General features: G+C 35.1%; 1 protein-coding gene across 1 annotated transcript; it reads left to right on the top strand.

The window, feature by feature from the left end:
- The first annotated feature begins 296 nt into the window (after positions 1 to 296).
- Positions 297 to 14,238, top strand: LOC128238213 (multiple epidermal growth factor-like domains protein 6). Its single transcript, XM_052953879.1, has 7 exons — positions 297 to 432; positions 5,515 to 5,640; positions 9,824 to 10,429; positions 10,912 to 11,421; positions 12,613 to 12,730; positions 13,259 to 13,389; positions 13,594 to 14,238. The coding sequence occupies exons 1-7, from the start codon at positions 306 to 308 to the stop codon at positions 14,019 to 14,021; spliced, it is 2,046 nt and encodes a 681-aa protein (XP_052809839.1). The 5' UTR covers positions 297 to 305; the 3' UTR covers positions 14,022 to 14,238.
- Positions 14,239 to 17,604: the final 3,366 nt, after the last annotated feature.

Raw genomic sequence — 17,604 nt, 5'->3', positions numbered from 1 at the left:
ATGTTAACAGTAAAGGGTTCATCTTAAACGCAGTTAAGGTTGATTGAAATATATTTATCATAACTAATCATATACATAATATATGTTTTTTTTAAAAAGCTAGCATCTGGGACGGTTTAAACGGTTTGTAATTGTCACAAAATGCTTCATCGCTAAAGGGGTTATTCTAAAACGATTTAAGTACTTAAGACCATTAAAGTCATATATTTCTAATGACAATGTGTTTGTTTGTGTTTTTACATCGCATAAACATATTTCATACATTTGTGACATTCGATGCAGCCATTTTCCTTTTTATTACAGCCATGGATAAATGCCTGCAAAGGGGCGGATTTTATTGCAATAGGTCCCGGACGTGTATCCTCACGGATAATGTTTGTAACGGAATTGCCAACTGTAAAGAGGCTGAAGATGAGACTGCTCCGGGCTGCAGTAAGTCATATCTGTCGACTTAAACTTATTTGTCGGTGATGAGAATAATAATGTAGTGCACATAGGATACTGATTCAAATTTATTTAGCAAACAAATCCGATAAATGTATGTGATTATATACTTTACTAGTATTTGCGACGGTAAATACGGTTTGTAAATGGACGCAAAACGCTTCAACTTAGCTTTTGGTTCAATATGATTGATAAAATGTGAATGCAATATATTTTATTGTGCTCTTTCCGTTTTGTTCGTCTATATTTGATGTTATATATTAGATATTCGCATACCTATGAAAATTCTTTCAAATTATGTGTCAAGCGGTTGTTCTTTCTGCTGTTGTTGCCTAGACAGTCATTAAAATACTAACCGTACATTGTTCAAACCTAGCACTTGTGGATCATCCTTTTTATGATAATATATATAAAGTAACAATCTTTCAACCATAATTTTGTTTGGCCGGCGGTTTGGTGTCGCAGTCTGTTCGTCAATATAAGTGACTCAAACAAAGTCTTAAGTGTACAGATGATTCTGAAACAAGATACATATGATTAACATGGAGTTTACTTATCATTAAAAACTTGGTGGGCTTCGGCTAAGGTGTTCAAACGCAATGTGCTTTTAAATTTTAACTTCAAAAGTATTAATTAATATGTATTACTTGCGCGAGCGATTGCTTCACTTACCAACATATGCCACTGAAATTTTGTGTTACAATATCATGACGTAAACCGTACGTAATATATATTTGATAGCTCCGACAAAGTCGCTCAAAAGCGATACACTCTTCAACCTTTTACTTACCTGAGAGTGAAGTATCTGGAGCAAACTAAATACACGGTTTAAGACGGCTTATCATGAAATTTATTTTGAATCTGACCGCAAATTTTCAGTTTGTTATGGTTAATATTTTAAGTGCAAAAAATGGCAATATCGGGTAGAAATTGTATATCATTCAAAGAAATAAACCTCCCGTAAACGTCTAGATTTTGTTTGTACATATGCATACTTGGGACGGTAATTACCTGACATATGGGTGACACGATTTTTACACTTGGATAATTGTTATACAGCCAATCAAACATTAAAGATACATATCACAAATAAAACTTTTTCCATCTGTTTCCGATCAATAACAAAAAAAAAAATACATGATCCACGGAAACTCAAACGCAGGTGTATCCATGTGCAGCAGATGACGCCTGTCAATTTGAAGTCATAAGGTCAAATGTTAAGGTCGCGGTGACATTGATCTGAAAAACAGTTTCCGAAGAACGCTTCGGCCCGTGAAACTCAAATTCGCAGTAATCTTAAGCATAAAAACGTAAGCACGGTTATACCTAATAGAGAGTAATGGATATGACGGTATTACTATTGTAGAAGGTAGTTTATTATAAAATTTAGTTAAACAAACTACTGATTATTTATCTGATGTTATTTACCTTGGAAACATACATATTTAGTGTCATACTAACACTTCAGGGTGAAACGCCAGGGTATTTGCAGTATGATGATAAATTCGAGTATAACTTACCAAGACAAAATTTATCAATTTTAACATTTTAATTCAGGTTTTATTTGCAAAAGACATAGTCAACAGAAACAAACACATATTGTCAAAAAATACTAAAGACTTTCCTAAAGGATCGAATTTAGAGTACAACATGTACTATATAAATCTCTAATAAAACAGTTTCGTATGTAGATTGCGGTGTTAAGTAGAAATAGACCAGCTGTCTTTGAAGCGCTTCCAGGACATATGGCCAGAAGTGATTGTACTATCAAAACTTCGGAATTCTATGTTCAATTTACCTCGTAACACACGAGCTAGCTGTCCGCCGGTGCATTGTGAAGTACCGACTCACTCCCGGTTCCCTCGTAGAACAACGACATATGTGTTCAAAAGCCGGCCGGCTTCCTTTGCCCTCGTAAACCAACGACCGATGTCGTAAAATGACGACTGTCTTCCAGTTCCTTCCTACATCAACGACCGATGTCATAAAGTGCCGGCTGTCTGTCGGTTCCCTCGTACACCAACGACGGATATCGTCAAGTGCCGGCTTTCTGCTGGTAACCTCTTATATCAACGACCGATGTAGTCAAGTACTGATCGTCTGCCGCTGCCCTCCTTTACAAACGACCTATGTTCGTCAAGGGCCGCCCGTCTGCAGGTTCCCTCGTATTTAAACAACCGATGTCGTCAAGTGCCCAGTGACTACCAGTTCCTTGGCATACAAACGGCATATGCTATTGAGTGCCGGCCGTCTGACGGTTCCCTCGTTTACCAACGATTGATGTCGTCAAATATCAGTTTTCTGCCGTTGCCCTTGTGTATCAACGTCCGATGTCGTGAAGTACCGGCCGACTTCCGGTGCCCGTCGTATACCAACGTTTGATGTCGTCAAATTTCGGCCTTCCGTCGGTGCCCCTGTTTACCAAAAACCGTCGTCGTTATATGACGCCCCCCTGCTGGTGCTGTCGTATACCATTAACCGATGAGGTCAACTGCAGGCCGCCTGCCGGTACCGTCGTTTATCAGCGACAGATGTCTTCGATTGCCAGACTTCTTCCGGTTCCTTTGTATTACAGAAACCGATGCTGTTAAGTGCGGGTCGTCATCCAGTAACCTCTTATCTCAACCACCGATATCGTTTAGTGTCGGCCGTTTGCCAGAGCCCAAGTATTCCAACTAATGATGTCGTCTAGTGCCTTCCGTCAGCCGGTGCCCTCGTATACCACCGATCGATGTCGTCTAGTGCCTTCCGTCACTCGGTGCCCTCTTATATCAACGACCGATGTCGTCAAATGTCCGCCGTCTACTAGTGCCCTATTATTTCAACGACTGATTTCATCACGTGCCCTCCGTCTGTCATTGCCCTCGTTTGAGAATGACCGATGTCGTCAAGTGCCGGTCGTCTGCCGGTGTCCTCGTATGGCCGTTGTCGTCAACTACTGACCGTCGGCGTCTTCCCTTGTATACCAACGAATGATTTCGTCAAGTGCCGGTCGTCTATCAATTTCCTCGTATACGAATGACTGATGTCGTTAAGAAAAGGCCGACTTCCTGTTCCTACGTATACAACGAACGAGGTCGTCGTGTGCTGACCATCTGCAGATGCCGTCATTTAACAAAGACCGATTAAGTCAAGAGCCGGCCGTCTGACTGTTCCCTCGTATACAACGACAGATGTCGTCAAGTGTCCGTCGTCTGTAAGTGCCTTCGTGAACCAAAGACAGATATCGAAGAGTGTCGGTCAAGTGCCATAGCTTTTGTTTAACAACGAGTGATGTCGTCAAATGCCGGCTGTTAACCGGTTCCAACGTATTCAAACGACCGATGTTGTAAAGTGCCGGTCGTATGCCGGTGCATTCAAATATCCACGACCAAAGTCTTCAAGTTTTGATTGTCTATCGCTACCCTCGTATAACAACGACCGATGTCCTTAGTGCTGGCTGTTTGCGGGTGCCCTCCTATGCCAACGACCGAAGTAGTCAAGTGCCGGGCGTATGCCGGTTTGTATACAAACGCCATATGCTGGCACTTGTGGGTCGTTTGCCGGCGCCAACCTATATCACGTATACCAATGATCGAGTACCCATGCGCGGTAACTCGATATGGCCTTGGTAGCATCGGCGTTGTCATCGGGCATGTCTCGGTTTAGACCGGACGTTGCTCTGATAACACTGGCGTCACGCTCGATGTGCGTGCTCGTCCCGATGTCTACGCGCCACACGCCTTACACAATCCAGAACAGCTACCAAATACGACAGATATTAACTACTCTATTTTATTTGGCCACCATGGACTACTTTTATCCCAACATTTTTTTTTGTTTCGTAAATAACATAAGCAAATACTTTGCACATACCACGTTATTTGTCAATACAATATAACATACACCGTCCATATAACGCTATTAAATGATTTTCGTTGCCTACGACACCACAATTAAATGCCTTATGAGTATAACCGTAGGAAAGCTTGAAAAAGCAAAACAACTACAACTATATTCAAAACAAATACAACAAAAGATTATATTTTATACTACCTCCTCGGTTATATAATTTTATCAAAAACTGTTATAATAAAGCAACAATTTACTTTTAAACCTCAACAAAAACTAGATCTTTTTAGTATGACAAGATTAGCGATACACTTAACATCGTCAAAACTTTAGTCAAATGAAAATGAAAATGCTTAAAATTATTAGTTTAACAAAATGATGAACAAACATTTATAAAAACAATACTCCTTTATCAACAGTAACTATATCAACTATAACAATATACCAAATTGATCCATAATTAACATAACGTTTATTTTGCTGTGTGTGCTCAAATGAGGCCCTGCAGTATATTATACGAAAATATTATAAGTTTTATCCGTGACACTGGGGCATATGCCAATTTAGAGTGACATCTTTTGTTTCTCTTTATGCCGATAATTCACCAGTGGACATTGCAAGTAAATTGAAATATATGAAGCAAGAAGAATAATGTATATCACAAATTTATCATTGTACTACTTAATGCATAGCTGTTTTAAGGATGGTATATTTGAAATTTAATGAACGCAATGTTTACGATAAAGGGATCATCTTGAACACAGTGACGGTTAATTAAAATATATGTATAATGACTATATAAAATGAATGATTTTATTTTAAATTATCATTTTCGACGGTTTATACGGTTTGTGATTGTCACAAAATGTTTCAACGCTGAAGGGGTTAATGCTGAACGATCAAAGCATTTAATACCATTGAAATCGTTTATATCGAATGATAATGTCTTCTGTTGTTTTTTTCAAATACTTCTTCTACTACTACTTCTACTACTACTAGCACTTCTACTATAATAATAATAATAATAATAATAATAATAATAATAATAATAATAATAATAATAATGAGATAAAAATAATGTTAATAATAACATTAATAATTAAAGTAATGCAGCGGATATTGCAGGTTGATTCATATAAATTTTGTAAACTAGTATTTGTGACGGTGTATAAACATCATAAGTATCGAATGATAACGATCTTTCTGTTCAAACACATAAGTTTATTTCATGTATTACAGCCGTGGATGAATGTTTTCGAAGAGACCGGGCCTTATGTATTAATGAGAGGTGCATCTCCACTAGTTGGTTGTGTGACGGAGCTAGGAACTGTCCATTTGGTGAAGATGAGTCGCATAGGAGCTGCAGTAAGTCGTGCTTGTATCGCATCTACTGTTTCTTAAAAATGACAAAAATAGTGCAAAATATGAATACTAAGCTAAAATAAAGCAACACATATTCTTTTGAAGTATACATAATAATATATGATACCAATATTACTATAGAAATTACTGTAGTATTTGCGACGTTATATACAGTGGTTAATGGTCGCAAATATTTAGAGTAGAAAATGTAACCTTAATACATTTAATATTTACCTATATCCTCGCTGACTAAGATACACATTCTACTTTTTTGTTAAGAAGTGGCCACAAAAACAATTAGCGAACACGAGGAATACAACTTGTAGCTATTAGAAAAAGCTGAATTTATTTTACCCTCATGTTAAACGGATTTATGGATTCATGTAATAAGGATACCGAGACAAAACTAATGAACTGAGTTATTGGAATAAATTAACCCCGCCCCTTAGAGGGATATTAATTTTCTTTGTAGAAGAGCACCAATTCTTAATCATTGAATCCCTTGTAGCGTATTCAAAAACAGCAATATGATGTAAATAGTTTATAATAATTTCTATATACACGTATTAACAAATATCATTACTACAATTCATGATAATACCGATAAAATGGATATTATTGATAATGATGATGATAAATATAAGATGACCATTCACGAAAGTTTCGCTCGTTCATTAATTCTCCCCAGAACGGTTACATGAACTAGAGCTCTCACCGTGCAAGTAATAGCGTGCGGGTAAATTATAACATTATTCACTTATACGAATGCTACTTTTTAGACCATGTCCATGATGATATGATACTGTTGATACACAACAGTAGCTAGGGACACTACCCATATCATTGAAATAATACAACTCGCTCTTCGCGTTTAACAACACGGCTTGTCGGTGCAGTAGCCTTTACTTAGAACATTATTAATAAAAATAATAATATATTTTATTATTATAAATTATATAACCATATATTATCAAGTATATCAAATAACCTTTATCGTATCAAAATAGAATAAGCATGTTATGTTGGCTGGAAAACAAGTGCTGTCAATAAAAATTACCTTATGGTTCTTGCCCTAGCTTCTCTTAACAGGCAGAAACAAAGCTTCACATAAAGAAGCTTATCTCAATTGTCCAAAATACTTACTTACTTTTTATTTAAAAAACAACAACAAAATGATTGTGATTGTCGTGAAGATAACGCAGTTTTAAAGTATAAACACTTTGAAAGAAGTAGATACTACACAAGTTTTAGGTCGACTTATATAATGAGCTTATCTTGATCCTGTTATTAGGGGCTTAAGAAGTTTCGAGAAATTTAGGCATGAAGTTTAAACAGAAGAAGATACCAATATAAGGGATTGTTTATATATATTCAAGATGGAGCTGATACAAGTAATGTTTATCTCTGTTTGTTTATTAATATTAACATAATCTGAACTGGAACAGAGTGTGATAAATTTATTTATAACAGGGACATTCTTTTTCAAGCTTAGTTTTACCAGGTATACTGTTTTTCAGCTAGTAGTTTTATAGATCTGTAAAAATGATATGTTGAACAAATTTGATAATATATCCATCGCATCTATCAAAGTATACTGTTTATTTTTCATTTACGATGATGTATGAAGTAGTCCATGTTGAGCTAGTCATATAATTATTTTGTTTGCTTCTGTTCACACCATGATACAATACATTTGCTAAGATACTATATTCAACTGATGCAAATCAGTGCAGCGTAATCACGAGGATTTTTCTAACTGAACTCTCCCGATTGAAGAAACATGTATATGATCATGTGAAAGTCATGTTCCTATATAAATCAGCAGTTTATTGGCATTAACCGACTGATCAACCTCATGGTTTGATATTTACAGATTAAACTGAATTAATATTTTTTTTTTCCAAGAAAATGTACACCTGTGTTTATTTCATTCTGTATCATTGTAAAGGTATATTTATATGAGCATACTAACAAATGCGGCCAATCTTTATGTTTAAACTTCATTAATATAATGCATCGTGATTTAAAATGAGTACAGTATTCTGCAACTGTATTTTTATTGTTAAAAATGGCTAGCGACAACAAAAAGTAATAGTAATTCAATTTTAATATAGAACATCATCGGTTCAATGACCATACAATCTGAGTGTATTATTGAAATAGAAAATGACGTCAATATCTTTAGCGTGTAATACAACATGAATATCAAGTATTCTCAAAGAAAATGACTAGGCGTAATTAAATATTTAGGTATTACACTGAGTATTTGGTTTTGAATAATAATTTGTCCTAAACAAATTAGACGTATTATCAAGCATCCGTTTATTTTTAGCAGCAATTTAATTTAAACACACACAATTATTTTGTTGAATACATATTGCGTTAGTGTTATTCCCCAACAGAGTGTTTTTATCATAATATCATAATAAATGAGGCGACCCGGGTTAGTAGCCTTAAAACTTGCACGTGCATGCGTGTTTTCACTACAGAAACTAGCCGAATAGCCTTTAAAATTGCACGTGCATGTGTGCCATCACTAGAGAAACTAGCCGAATAGCCTTTAAACTTGCCCGTGCATGCGTGTCATCACTAGAGAAACTAGCAAAATAGCCTTTAAACTTGCACGTGCATGCGTGTCATCACTAAAGAAACTAGCCGAATAGCCTTTAAACTTGCCCGTGCATGCGTGTCATCACTACAGAAACTAGCCGAGTAGCCTTTATTCTTGCACGTGCATGCGTGTCATCACTAGAGAAACTAGCCCAATAGCCTTTAAACTTGCACGTACATGCGTGTCATCACTACAGAAACTAGCCGAATAGCTTTTAAACTTGCACGTGCATGCGTGTCATCACTAGAGAAACTAGCCGAATAGCTTTTAAACTTGCACGTGCATGCGTGTCATCACTAGAGAAACTTGCCGAGTAGCTTTTGAACTTGCCCGTGCATGCGTGTCATCACTAGAGAAACTAGCCGAATAGCCTTTAAACTTGCACGTGCATGCGTGTCATCACTAGAGAAACAAGCCAAATAGCCTTTAAACTTGCACGTGCATGCGTGTCATCACTAGAGAAACAACCCAAATAGCCTTTTATCTTGCACATGCATGCGTGTCATCACTAGAGAAACTAGCCGAGTAGCCTTTAAGCTTGCACGTGCTAGAGAAACTAGCCGAATAGCCTTTAAACTTGCACGTGCATGCAAGTCATCACTACAGAAACTAGCCCAATAGCTTTTAAACTTGCACGTGCATGCGTGTCATCACTAGAGAAACTAGCCGAATAGCTTTTAAACTTGCACGTGCATGCGTGTCATCACTAGAGAAACTAGCCGAATAGCCTTTAAACTTGCACGTGCATGCGTATCATCACTACAGAAACATGCCGAGTAGCTTTAAAGCAAACACGTGAATGCGTGTCATCACTTCAGGATTCAGCCCAGTAGCCTTAAAGCTAGCACATGCATGCGTATCATTACTACCAGAACAAGCCGCCTTAAAGCTTAAACGTGAATGAATGTCATCACTACAGGAACCAGCCCAGTAGCCTTAGACTAGCACATGCATGCGTATCATTACTACCAGAACAAGCCGCCTTAAAGCTTAAACGTGAATGAATGTCATTACTACAGGAACAAGCCCAGCAACCTTAAAGTTAGAACGTGGATGCGTGTCATACAAACGTATTCCTTATTACAAAATATTAATTCAATTATTCATATTTACAATGATAATACAATAGGTTTGAATGTGAGACACGACATGTATAAAATTATCACAAGTTATAACAGTTATTTTACACATTAAATTTGTATTGAATATTATTAAAGCTAAAATTAAGGATGGACAAACAAGCGTTATCACGAACAGAGACATGCCACATGACCAGCATGTACATTGTAAGCAATTATATTGTAGGAAGCAAGATATATATGTATATAAAAAGGAGTTAAATTCTAAAAGTTAGTCTTTACTAAGTGAAATTTGTTACAAAACATTATTAACAATGTTATGACGACGTTCGAATCCTTTAAAAATACATTTACATTTTACAAACATTATAGAATGGAATAGCAATTAGGAAAGTCCGAAGTAAACAATGTTTTCTTTCATCATTTGTATAGTAAACACATTCTTTCTTAATATATTTTGATCAATTAGGATATGTAAAACTGATCCCTTTTGCAGATCTCAAAAACCAATGTGAATCGAATCGTGATGTAATGGGCGGCTGCTTGGGACCATGTAAACCTGGTTATTTTGGCGCTTTTTGCGAGAATAATTGTTCAGAAAAGTGCTTGAATGGAATATGTGATAAATCAAGTGGAATTTGTAACGAGTGTGTATCTGGCTATACTGGCGAGTATTGCAATAAATCATGTTCAAAAGAATGTTTGAATGGAAGATGTAATCAATCAAGCGGACTTTGCAATGACTGTACACGAACGTATTTAGAAAGTTGTTCTCAAGAATGTGGCGTGGGATGTCGAGAAATAAACGGTTTCCCAAAATGTGACAGACAAAGTGGCAAATGCTTCAATGGCTGTAATCTTTATCAGTACGGATTCTACTGCAACAATACATGTAAAAACTGCAAACAAAATTCCTCAAATAGTCCATGTGATATCAACGGTGTATGTCAGTTTGGATGTGAGAACGATTATTGGGACAAGAAGTGCAACTCTAAATGCAGTGCCAACTGTCAAGGTGACGAACATGGAAAAAGGTGCAATTTATCCACAGGGGAGTGTATAAACGGCTGTACTCGTGGATGGAGTGGTAAATTATGTGGGGGTAAGATTAATGTTCAAAATATAAACCGCCATTCAACTTAAAGATGAAGGATTAGCGGTGATACTATATGTTTTGTCAGATGGCTGATATACAACTGATACAATACAACTGATATGATAATGTACCGTTGTGTTTATCGAAGCATTCTTTTTATCACGAACAGAGACATGCCACATGACCAACCTGTACATTGTAAGCAATTATATTGCAGGAAGCAAGATATATATGTATATAAAAAAGGAGTTAAATTCTAAAAGTCAGCCTTTACTAAGTGAAATTTATTACAAAACATTATTAACAATGTTATGACGACGTTCGAATCCTTTAAAAATACATTTACATTTTACAAACATTATAGAATGGAATAGCAATTAGGAAAGTCCGAAGTAAACAATGTTTTCTTTCATCATTTGTATAGTAAACACATTCTTTCTTAATATATTTTGATCAATTAGGATATGTAAAACTGATCCCTTTTGCAGATCTCAAAAACCAATGTGAATCGAATCGTTATGTAATACACGGCTGCTTGGGACCATGTAAACCTGGTTATTTTGGCGATTTTTGCGATAAAAATTGTTCAGAAAAGTGTTTAAATAGAAGATGTAATAAATCAAGCGGACTTTGCAATGACTGTACACGAACGTATTTAGAAAGTTGTTCACAAGAATGTGGCGTTGGATGTCGAGAAATAAACGGTTTCCCACAATGTGTCAGGCAAAGTGGCAAATGCTTGAATGGCTGTAATCTTTATCACTACGGATTCTACTGCAACAATACATGTAAAAACTGCAAACAAAATTCCTCAAATAGTCCATGTGATATCAACGGTGTATGTCAGTTTGGATGTGAGAACGATTATTGGGACAAGAAGTGCAACTCTAAATGCAGTGCCAACTGTCAAGGTGACGAACATGGAAAAAGGTGCAATTTATCCACAGGGGAGTGTATAAACGGCTGTACTCGTGGATGGAGTGGTAAATTATGTGGGGGTAAGATTAATGTTCAAAATATAAACCGCCATTCAACTTAAAGATGAAGGATTAGCGGTGATACTATATGTTTTGTCAGATGGCTGATATACAACTGATATGATAATGTACCGTTATGTTTATCGAAGCATTTAAGCGAAGTGTTTTATTATTACACATGGCACCAACATACGTATCATAATTATTTATATGTGAGTATTTTAACTGTCAAAAAACTACCAGGCCCAGTCTTAACGAAATATCTTAAGCGTAACTTTAGTATTTTAGCTAATTTAGCCAAACTTAATGTTGGTTTAACAAAATAAAAGTCCCTTATGTTTTTTCTAAAGATAATTTTATTTAAAAGAATTAGAACTTTTCTACTTTAAAAATAAATAATAATGTGCAAAACACGATCATGTTTTGAAATACGTATGTAATCCAACCCACACATAAGCTAGTTATCTGCTAGCTCCTTTAGTCTTAGTTCTCATATTTGATATCTGGTGGCCCCATACGATATTGGTCCCAATTGAAGATAGTTCACTGTTAGGTCCATTAGTCTTAATTCTCATATTTGATGCCAGTTGGCCACATACGATATTGGTCTCAATGGAAGCTAGTTCTCTATAAGCTCCATTAGACCAAATCCTCATATTTGATGCCTGGTTGCCCCATACGATATTGGTCCCAATTTAAGCTAGTTCTCTGTTAGCTCCATTAGTCTTAATCCTCATATTTGATATATGGTGGCCCCATACGATATTGGTCTCAATTGAAAATAGTTCTTTGCTAGCTCCATTAGTCTTAATCGTCATATTTTATGTCTGGTTGCCCCATTCGATATTGGCCTCAATTTAAAAGAATTTGCTTACTGATTACTTACATTTTGAATAAATGACCTGAAGTACATCGTACATAAATGAATTACAGTTATTATATTAAACTGAAAAATGAAGTATAATATCCTATTTTTGCAATCTTTGTTGGCTAGTTTATTTTCGTTATGTTTTTATTTACATATTCATTTTCTGTACACAAGACCTGTTCAAATAATACAAAATATAATTAAAGGTCACCAGTTATTCATAAATCCCATATTTGTGGACCGGATATCTTATGATTGTTAGAAAAATCTTTGCTTGTTTAAATTCAGGTTTTGGCTATTTCGTTTCCCCAGACATTTATATCATAACGCTACATTGTTTTTAGAATCGACAGATAAAGAAAACGTCAGCTCCTTAAAGACAACCTCTATCGTTATACCAGTTATTGCCACTGTGGCTGTCGTTGTTGTCGGGATTATCTGCTACGCATGGGCTCGAAAAAGGTACAAATCGAGGGAAACGAATAAACAAATACATGCAATTTAACAAGATATTCTGAAGTATTCATAAGTAAAATTATTCATATACACTCGTTTAGATTGTAAGTGGGAGTCCGTTTTTTATATTTAATATTACACTCTGCTTATGAAGGATAATGATGGTATAATTAGATATGTATTGGAATGCACGAACATATTCTGAAATATTCATTAGTGACATCTTACAGATACACACGTTTGGATTGAAAAGGAGAGTCAGACCATTTTTTATATGTAACAGTATACTTTGCTACTGCAGGAGAACAATTCTTAATGTTTGTATCGCTTTTAATAATAAGTATATATCTTGCGCTGGTTAAAAGAAAATTATATCAAAAATCGCTTTACTTTGCGGTTTAAAAATCTAGAATAGCTTAAATGACACCGGAACATCATAGTGCATGTTATTTGGTTCTACATGAGGTTTGGTTCGTTTGCCTTTTAACTATTTTACTATTTTGCAAACATGCTTCCCTTTGTTCGTATATACAGGTTTATCCGTCAGCAGAATGATCGCATGGAACCTGGACAGGTATTACCAGTTGACGTTCCACCAATTCAACAACCTACCGGTCCTCGGGGACCGCAAACAAGTTCTTCCCTGTATGCCGAGATCAACGAAGGTACATACTAATGTCATCAATTTACTCAAATTAACATTGGAAATAATAACAAAAAGATATAAAACAAAATGTTAACAAGTGTGATTATCCCTCACAAATATTTGAATCTAAAAACGCTTGTCTTGTAACGAAATCGGAGATTAAGAATGAAGCTGACTACACTAAATTGGTTTAAGTGTTTTGCTTTTTTTTCAATTAATATAGATACCATGGAACAATATCATTACATCTGTGAGCAAAACTCACCTGATCAATATGATGAAATCAACGTCACAGAATATGACCGTGATATCGGAATCATGCCTTCAAAAGAATTCACGGACGACGGTAATTCCCCACAGCGCATCACGAATGTTAAGAATGAACTTGAAATTAGTGATGAATCAATATCGAGGCGGAGCATCACACATCTTGATCATACCTGTAAGACGGACAATATAAACAAACTTAATCCTCGACATAGCATCGCAGAATCTAATAACAGTATTGAACTACCAGCTGCTAGAGATAGCGAAAAGGGGGAAGAAATATTTGGTGATTTAGGACAATATCAAGTGGATTATATTCATGCTATTGCAAGGGAAGTTTGTGATAATGAATTAGATCAACACACTATAGAGTCTTCCCTATAAATGATTCATCAGGTTCTAGTCGGAGAAATATATTGTGAAGATAATAGAAGCTTGAATATTACCCAACTGCTTTTTAAATCTCAACACGAAGCAAATGGGTATGATTAAACATGCACCAAAAGGCAATAGCAAACGACAAAGAGATAAACTGAAACAAAACGACACTTTCCTATAAAGCTTACGCATGATTTGATTTGGCTATTTGATTTATTTTTTACTTAAGTCCCAGAAAGTGATATAAATGTTTATAGCACTGACTGTCGCTCCATATACATGTTCTATATAACCCATATCTCGGCCAACAGTAAGCTATTAGTATTGAGATTTTCATCAGAATTGTAGAGCGTCATTGAAGGATGTGTCATGCATTACAGTCAGGTCGTTAGCTAAAAAACAAAAGGTCACAATTTACTTTTTGTCAGTATGGCATAATAATATTGTCATAATAGTTCGTTTAGTATTTGAATAATTACATTTAAAATTCACAGAACTTAAGAGAATATTAAAAAGATGTGTCGGGAATAATTTCAAAGGCGGTATTTTTTATTTATCCGAGAGACTATTTTGATTTATAAATGGTTTGTTGTGTTTGTTTGTGGTGAATGGACGTTTGTGTCTCAATTTCAGTATTGTTTAAACACTTGCCTTTTGCCCCTTAGTTTTATATTATATACTTGAATTACTTGGCTTGTTCATGTATTTTCTTCCCATTATTGTTTAATATGCCGTTTGAAAAATTGATTTGCTATGACATAATTATTTATCCATAAACGCGCTTACAAAATTTGATGTTAGACGTATTGATGATATTTAATACTTTTTAGTTCTAGGTTTTGTAAATGTAACTTATGAATAATTGAATGGCTATTTATACACGCGTATTCAAACCAGCTTGCCTGTTAGAAATATTGATGATATAAACTACTTTGTAGCGTTCAGGCTGTAGGCTGCAGGATTTAATACTGCAAATCGAAATAAGGTGTCGTCAGATCTTCTGTTTGACAAGATATGTTAAAATAATTAATGCGCCGGGGTTTGCAAATTGGGATATTATTTAAGGTTATGTGGTTTAAAAAAGTGCGAAATAATATTAAGATTCCACTTTATTTAAATTCCTTCAAAATTGAGAGATAAATATTGATAGACAATTACGCAATTATGGAAATGTGTTGATTAAAAGACTCTATTTTAATTTACCTACTTTACATGCAAATAGTCAAATTTTCCTTCGCCAATTTTTGTTTTCATTTAATTTACTTAACATTAGAAACTAACTTCGGAGATTTAAGCAATTATTATGTATATCTATCGTAGTACTTATAGTTTTATCAGTAACTGTGATGTAACAAGCAAATTGTATTAATAATTCAATAACTTACGTTACCTTTTCTTAGGCAATAATGAGACTTATTGGTATCAGTTTGGAGTCACTGAAAATATATTTTGGATTAGATTTTTTGGACTGTGAAAAGTTAATGTAAAAAAGTAAAATCACACCTGTCGCGCCTACAGCCTTTCAACGCTTTCAGCGCTTTTTGACATACATGATAGCAAATAAAACTCTACGTAACTGACACGTAATAATTACAATTAACATTACGTAATATATATATTTGTATATAGAATATTATTTCTTTGTGTTTACTTTGCATAAAATGTCCATTGATTCAACTGTAAAATATGTAATATATCTTAATATTTTGTAAATAAATCTTTAAATATCTTGATTCTTTAATGTCCGGATAAGAAACGCATATTACCCGAAATACACATACACTTACATAAAGAATGATAAGTCAATAAGAACACGTTGTTGGTGCTTTTTGAGATCCCATGATAATCATGCTACTGTATCAGAGCGAAAATTTGACCAGGATTAGAGTAATGAAATACATTTATTTCACGTTTGCCTCGCTTGAACACATGAATGTAAATACTACTCAATTGACAAACAATACGCAGGCATAGCAGACAGTTATATCCTTTCTTTTGTATATGACACCGATGTAAGTGTGATGATAATTCGTAGAAAAAAAATTCTCATTGGATACACTTATGAAATATATTTAACGCAATAAGGACGACTGTGTGACAACCGTCAGTAAAACATAGTCACGTACACACAGGCGTGTCCTATTTACCTTTGAGATAAGTGGTTGACATGGACGGATATCCTGGTCCGGTGTTGGAAAGAAGTTTCATGTACGCATCCCAGACATTTAACTGTAAACCAATGAAAAATGAGTATATATTTGGGGGATTTTCGACCTATTTTATATGTTCTTATTTCTGTTAAATCTTATTATAGGGGAAAAAGGCGATATATGTTTTTAAGTCATTATCAGAAATCAGCCATCATGGTTTCAGACAAAAAATAATTTATTTGAGTTGAACGCTTGCAAGATCCAATGCAGTCCTTTCGATACCGCCATCGGACATATATTGGCATAGCAAATTCAAGGTTTTAAACTATGTCTTCTTATAGTCTAAAAATAGAGCATAATTGTAAAAATCAGGAGCCTACAGAAATTGATATTCATTCAAAAACTTAATTAATCAATAGCCACATCAACATTATTGTGTGTATCCAGCTGCATGCTAAGTCTGGATATTTTCGGACCGGAATGTTCACCAAAACCATTTAAAATTCAAATCATGCAGCAAATAACCACATCAGTACATAAAAATCACATAGAAAAATAATAAATCTAGCACTCAACTTTATGCACCAATGATAGTTAACTGACAGAGAAATCCATAAGTATATATAGGATATTTTCATCTTCTCCCAACTCCGCCATTTTGTGTATACATGCGTTCACAGGGCATCTATACCTGCTTGTTTATTTTTCATTATAAAGAGTATTCCTTGGTTACAACAACAAATCTCATTTAAAGTGAAGTATCAAGTTCATTACAAATTGAAATGGACTTATTCAAGATAGTTTTCGGTTTTGTTTTTAGCTAAATGATTTGCACAGTAACAACTCCCGGCATTAGTAAATGTCATTGACACATGTGTTCAACTCTTTCATTGTGTTTACTCTACTTTTAACCCGAACATGAATACACATGTAATCTAGAATAAACACAACCCTAAATTGACTCAATGACAAGTATTTCCAAACCATTCTGTGATTTAAAATCCATAAACACCACCGACCGAACTTTTTTAAAAACTAGGTCACCTAGTTCGATTTTGAAATTTAGAAATTTTACTTTCGATTTCACCACTCACACTTAGTGCACTGTTATTTGATACTTAACCATAAAATGTTATAAAATGTTTTTCTTACACATACTTTACAGATATTTGTGTCTACTAATTTGATGGCAGCCGCTGACACTTTTATTTTTGATCTATAAACAACACTATTTTCATGACCTAAATTGGTGGTGAAAAACAACAATCACGTGACAGTTATTGTTTCTGTCGGCTGTTAAATTTGCCAATGTTTATTGCTTTTGTTATTTGAACAACTCCTCCATATTTTGATAAATTATCCCATACAAAGAATGACTGCTATAGTCACTTCCTCCATTGCCAACGGCGCTACCATAACAGTTGATTGGCTCACATGCT

The sequence above is a fragment of the Mya arenaria genome, chromosome 1, assembly GCF_026914265.1.
Source record: "Mya arenaria isolate MELC-2E11 chromosome 1, ASM2691426v1".
NCBI lineage: Eukaryota > Metazoa > Mollusca > Bivalvia > Myida > Myidae > Mya > Mya arenaria.
This window is presented reverse-complemented; position numbering and strand designations above follow the sequence as displayed.

Bases quoted from the DNA above. Each gene is read 5' to 3' on its own strand.
- LOC128238213 (XM_052953879.1), top strand. From the start codon at position 306: ATGGATAAATGCCTGCAAAGGGGCGGATTTTATTGCAATAGGTCCCGG. The intron at 433-5,514 runs GTAAGTCATATC...CATGTATTACAG, and splicing joins TGAGACTGCTCCGGGCTGCA to CCGTGGATGAATGTTTTCGA. The intron at 5,641-9,823 runs GTAAGTCGTGCT...TCCCTTTTGCAG, and splicing joins TGAGTCGCATAGGAGCTGCA to ATCTCAAAAACCAATGTGAA.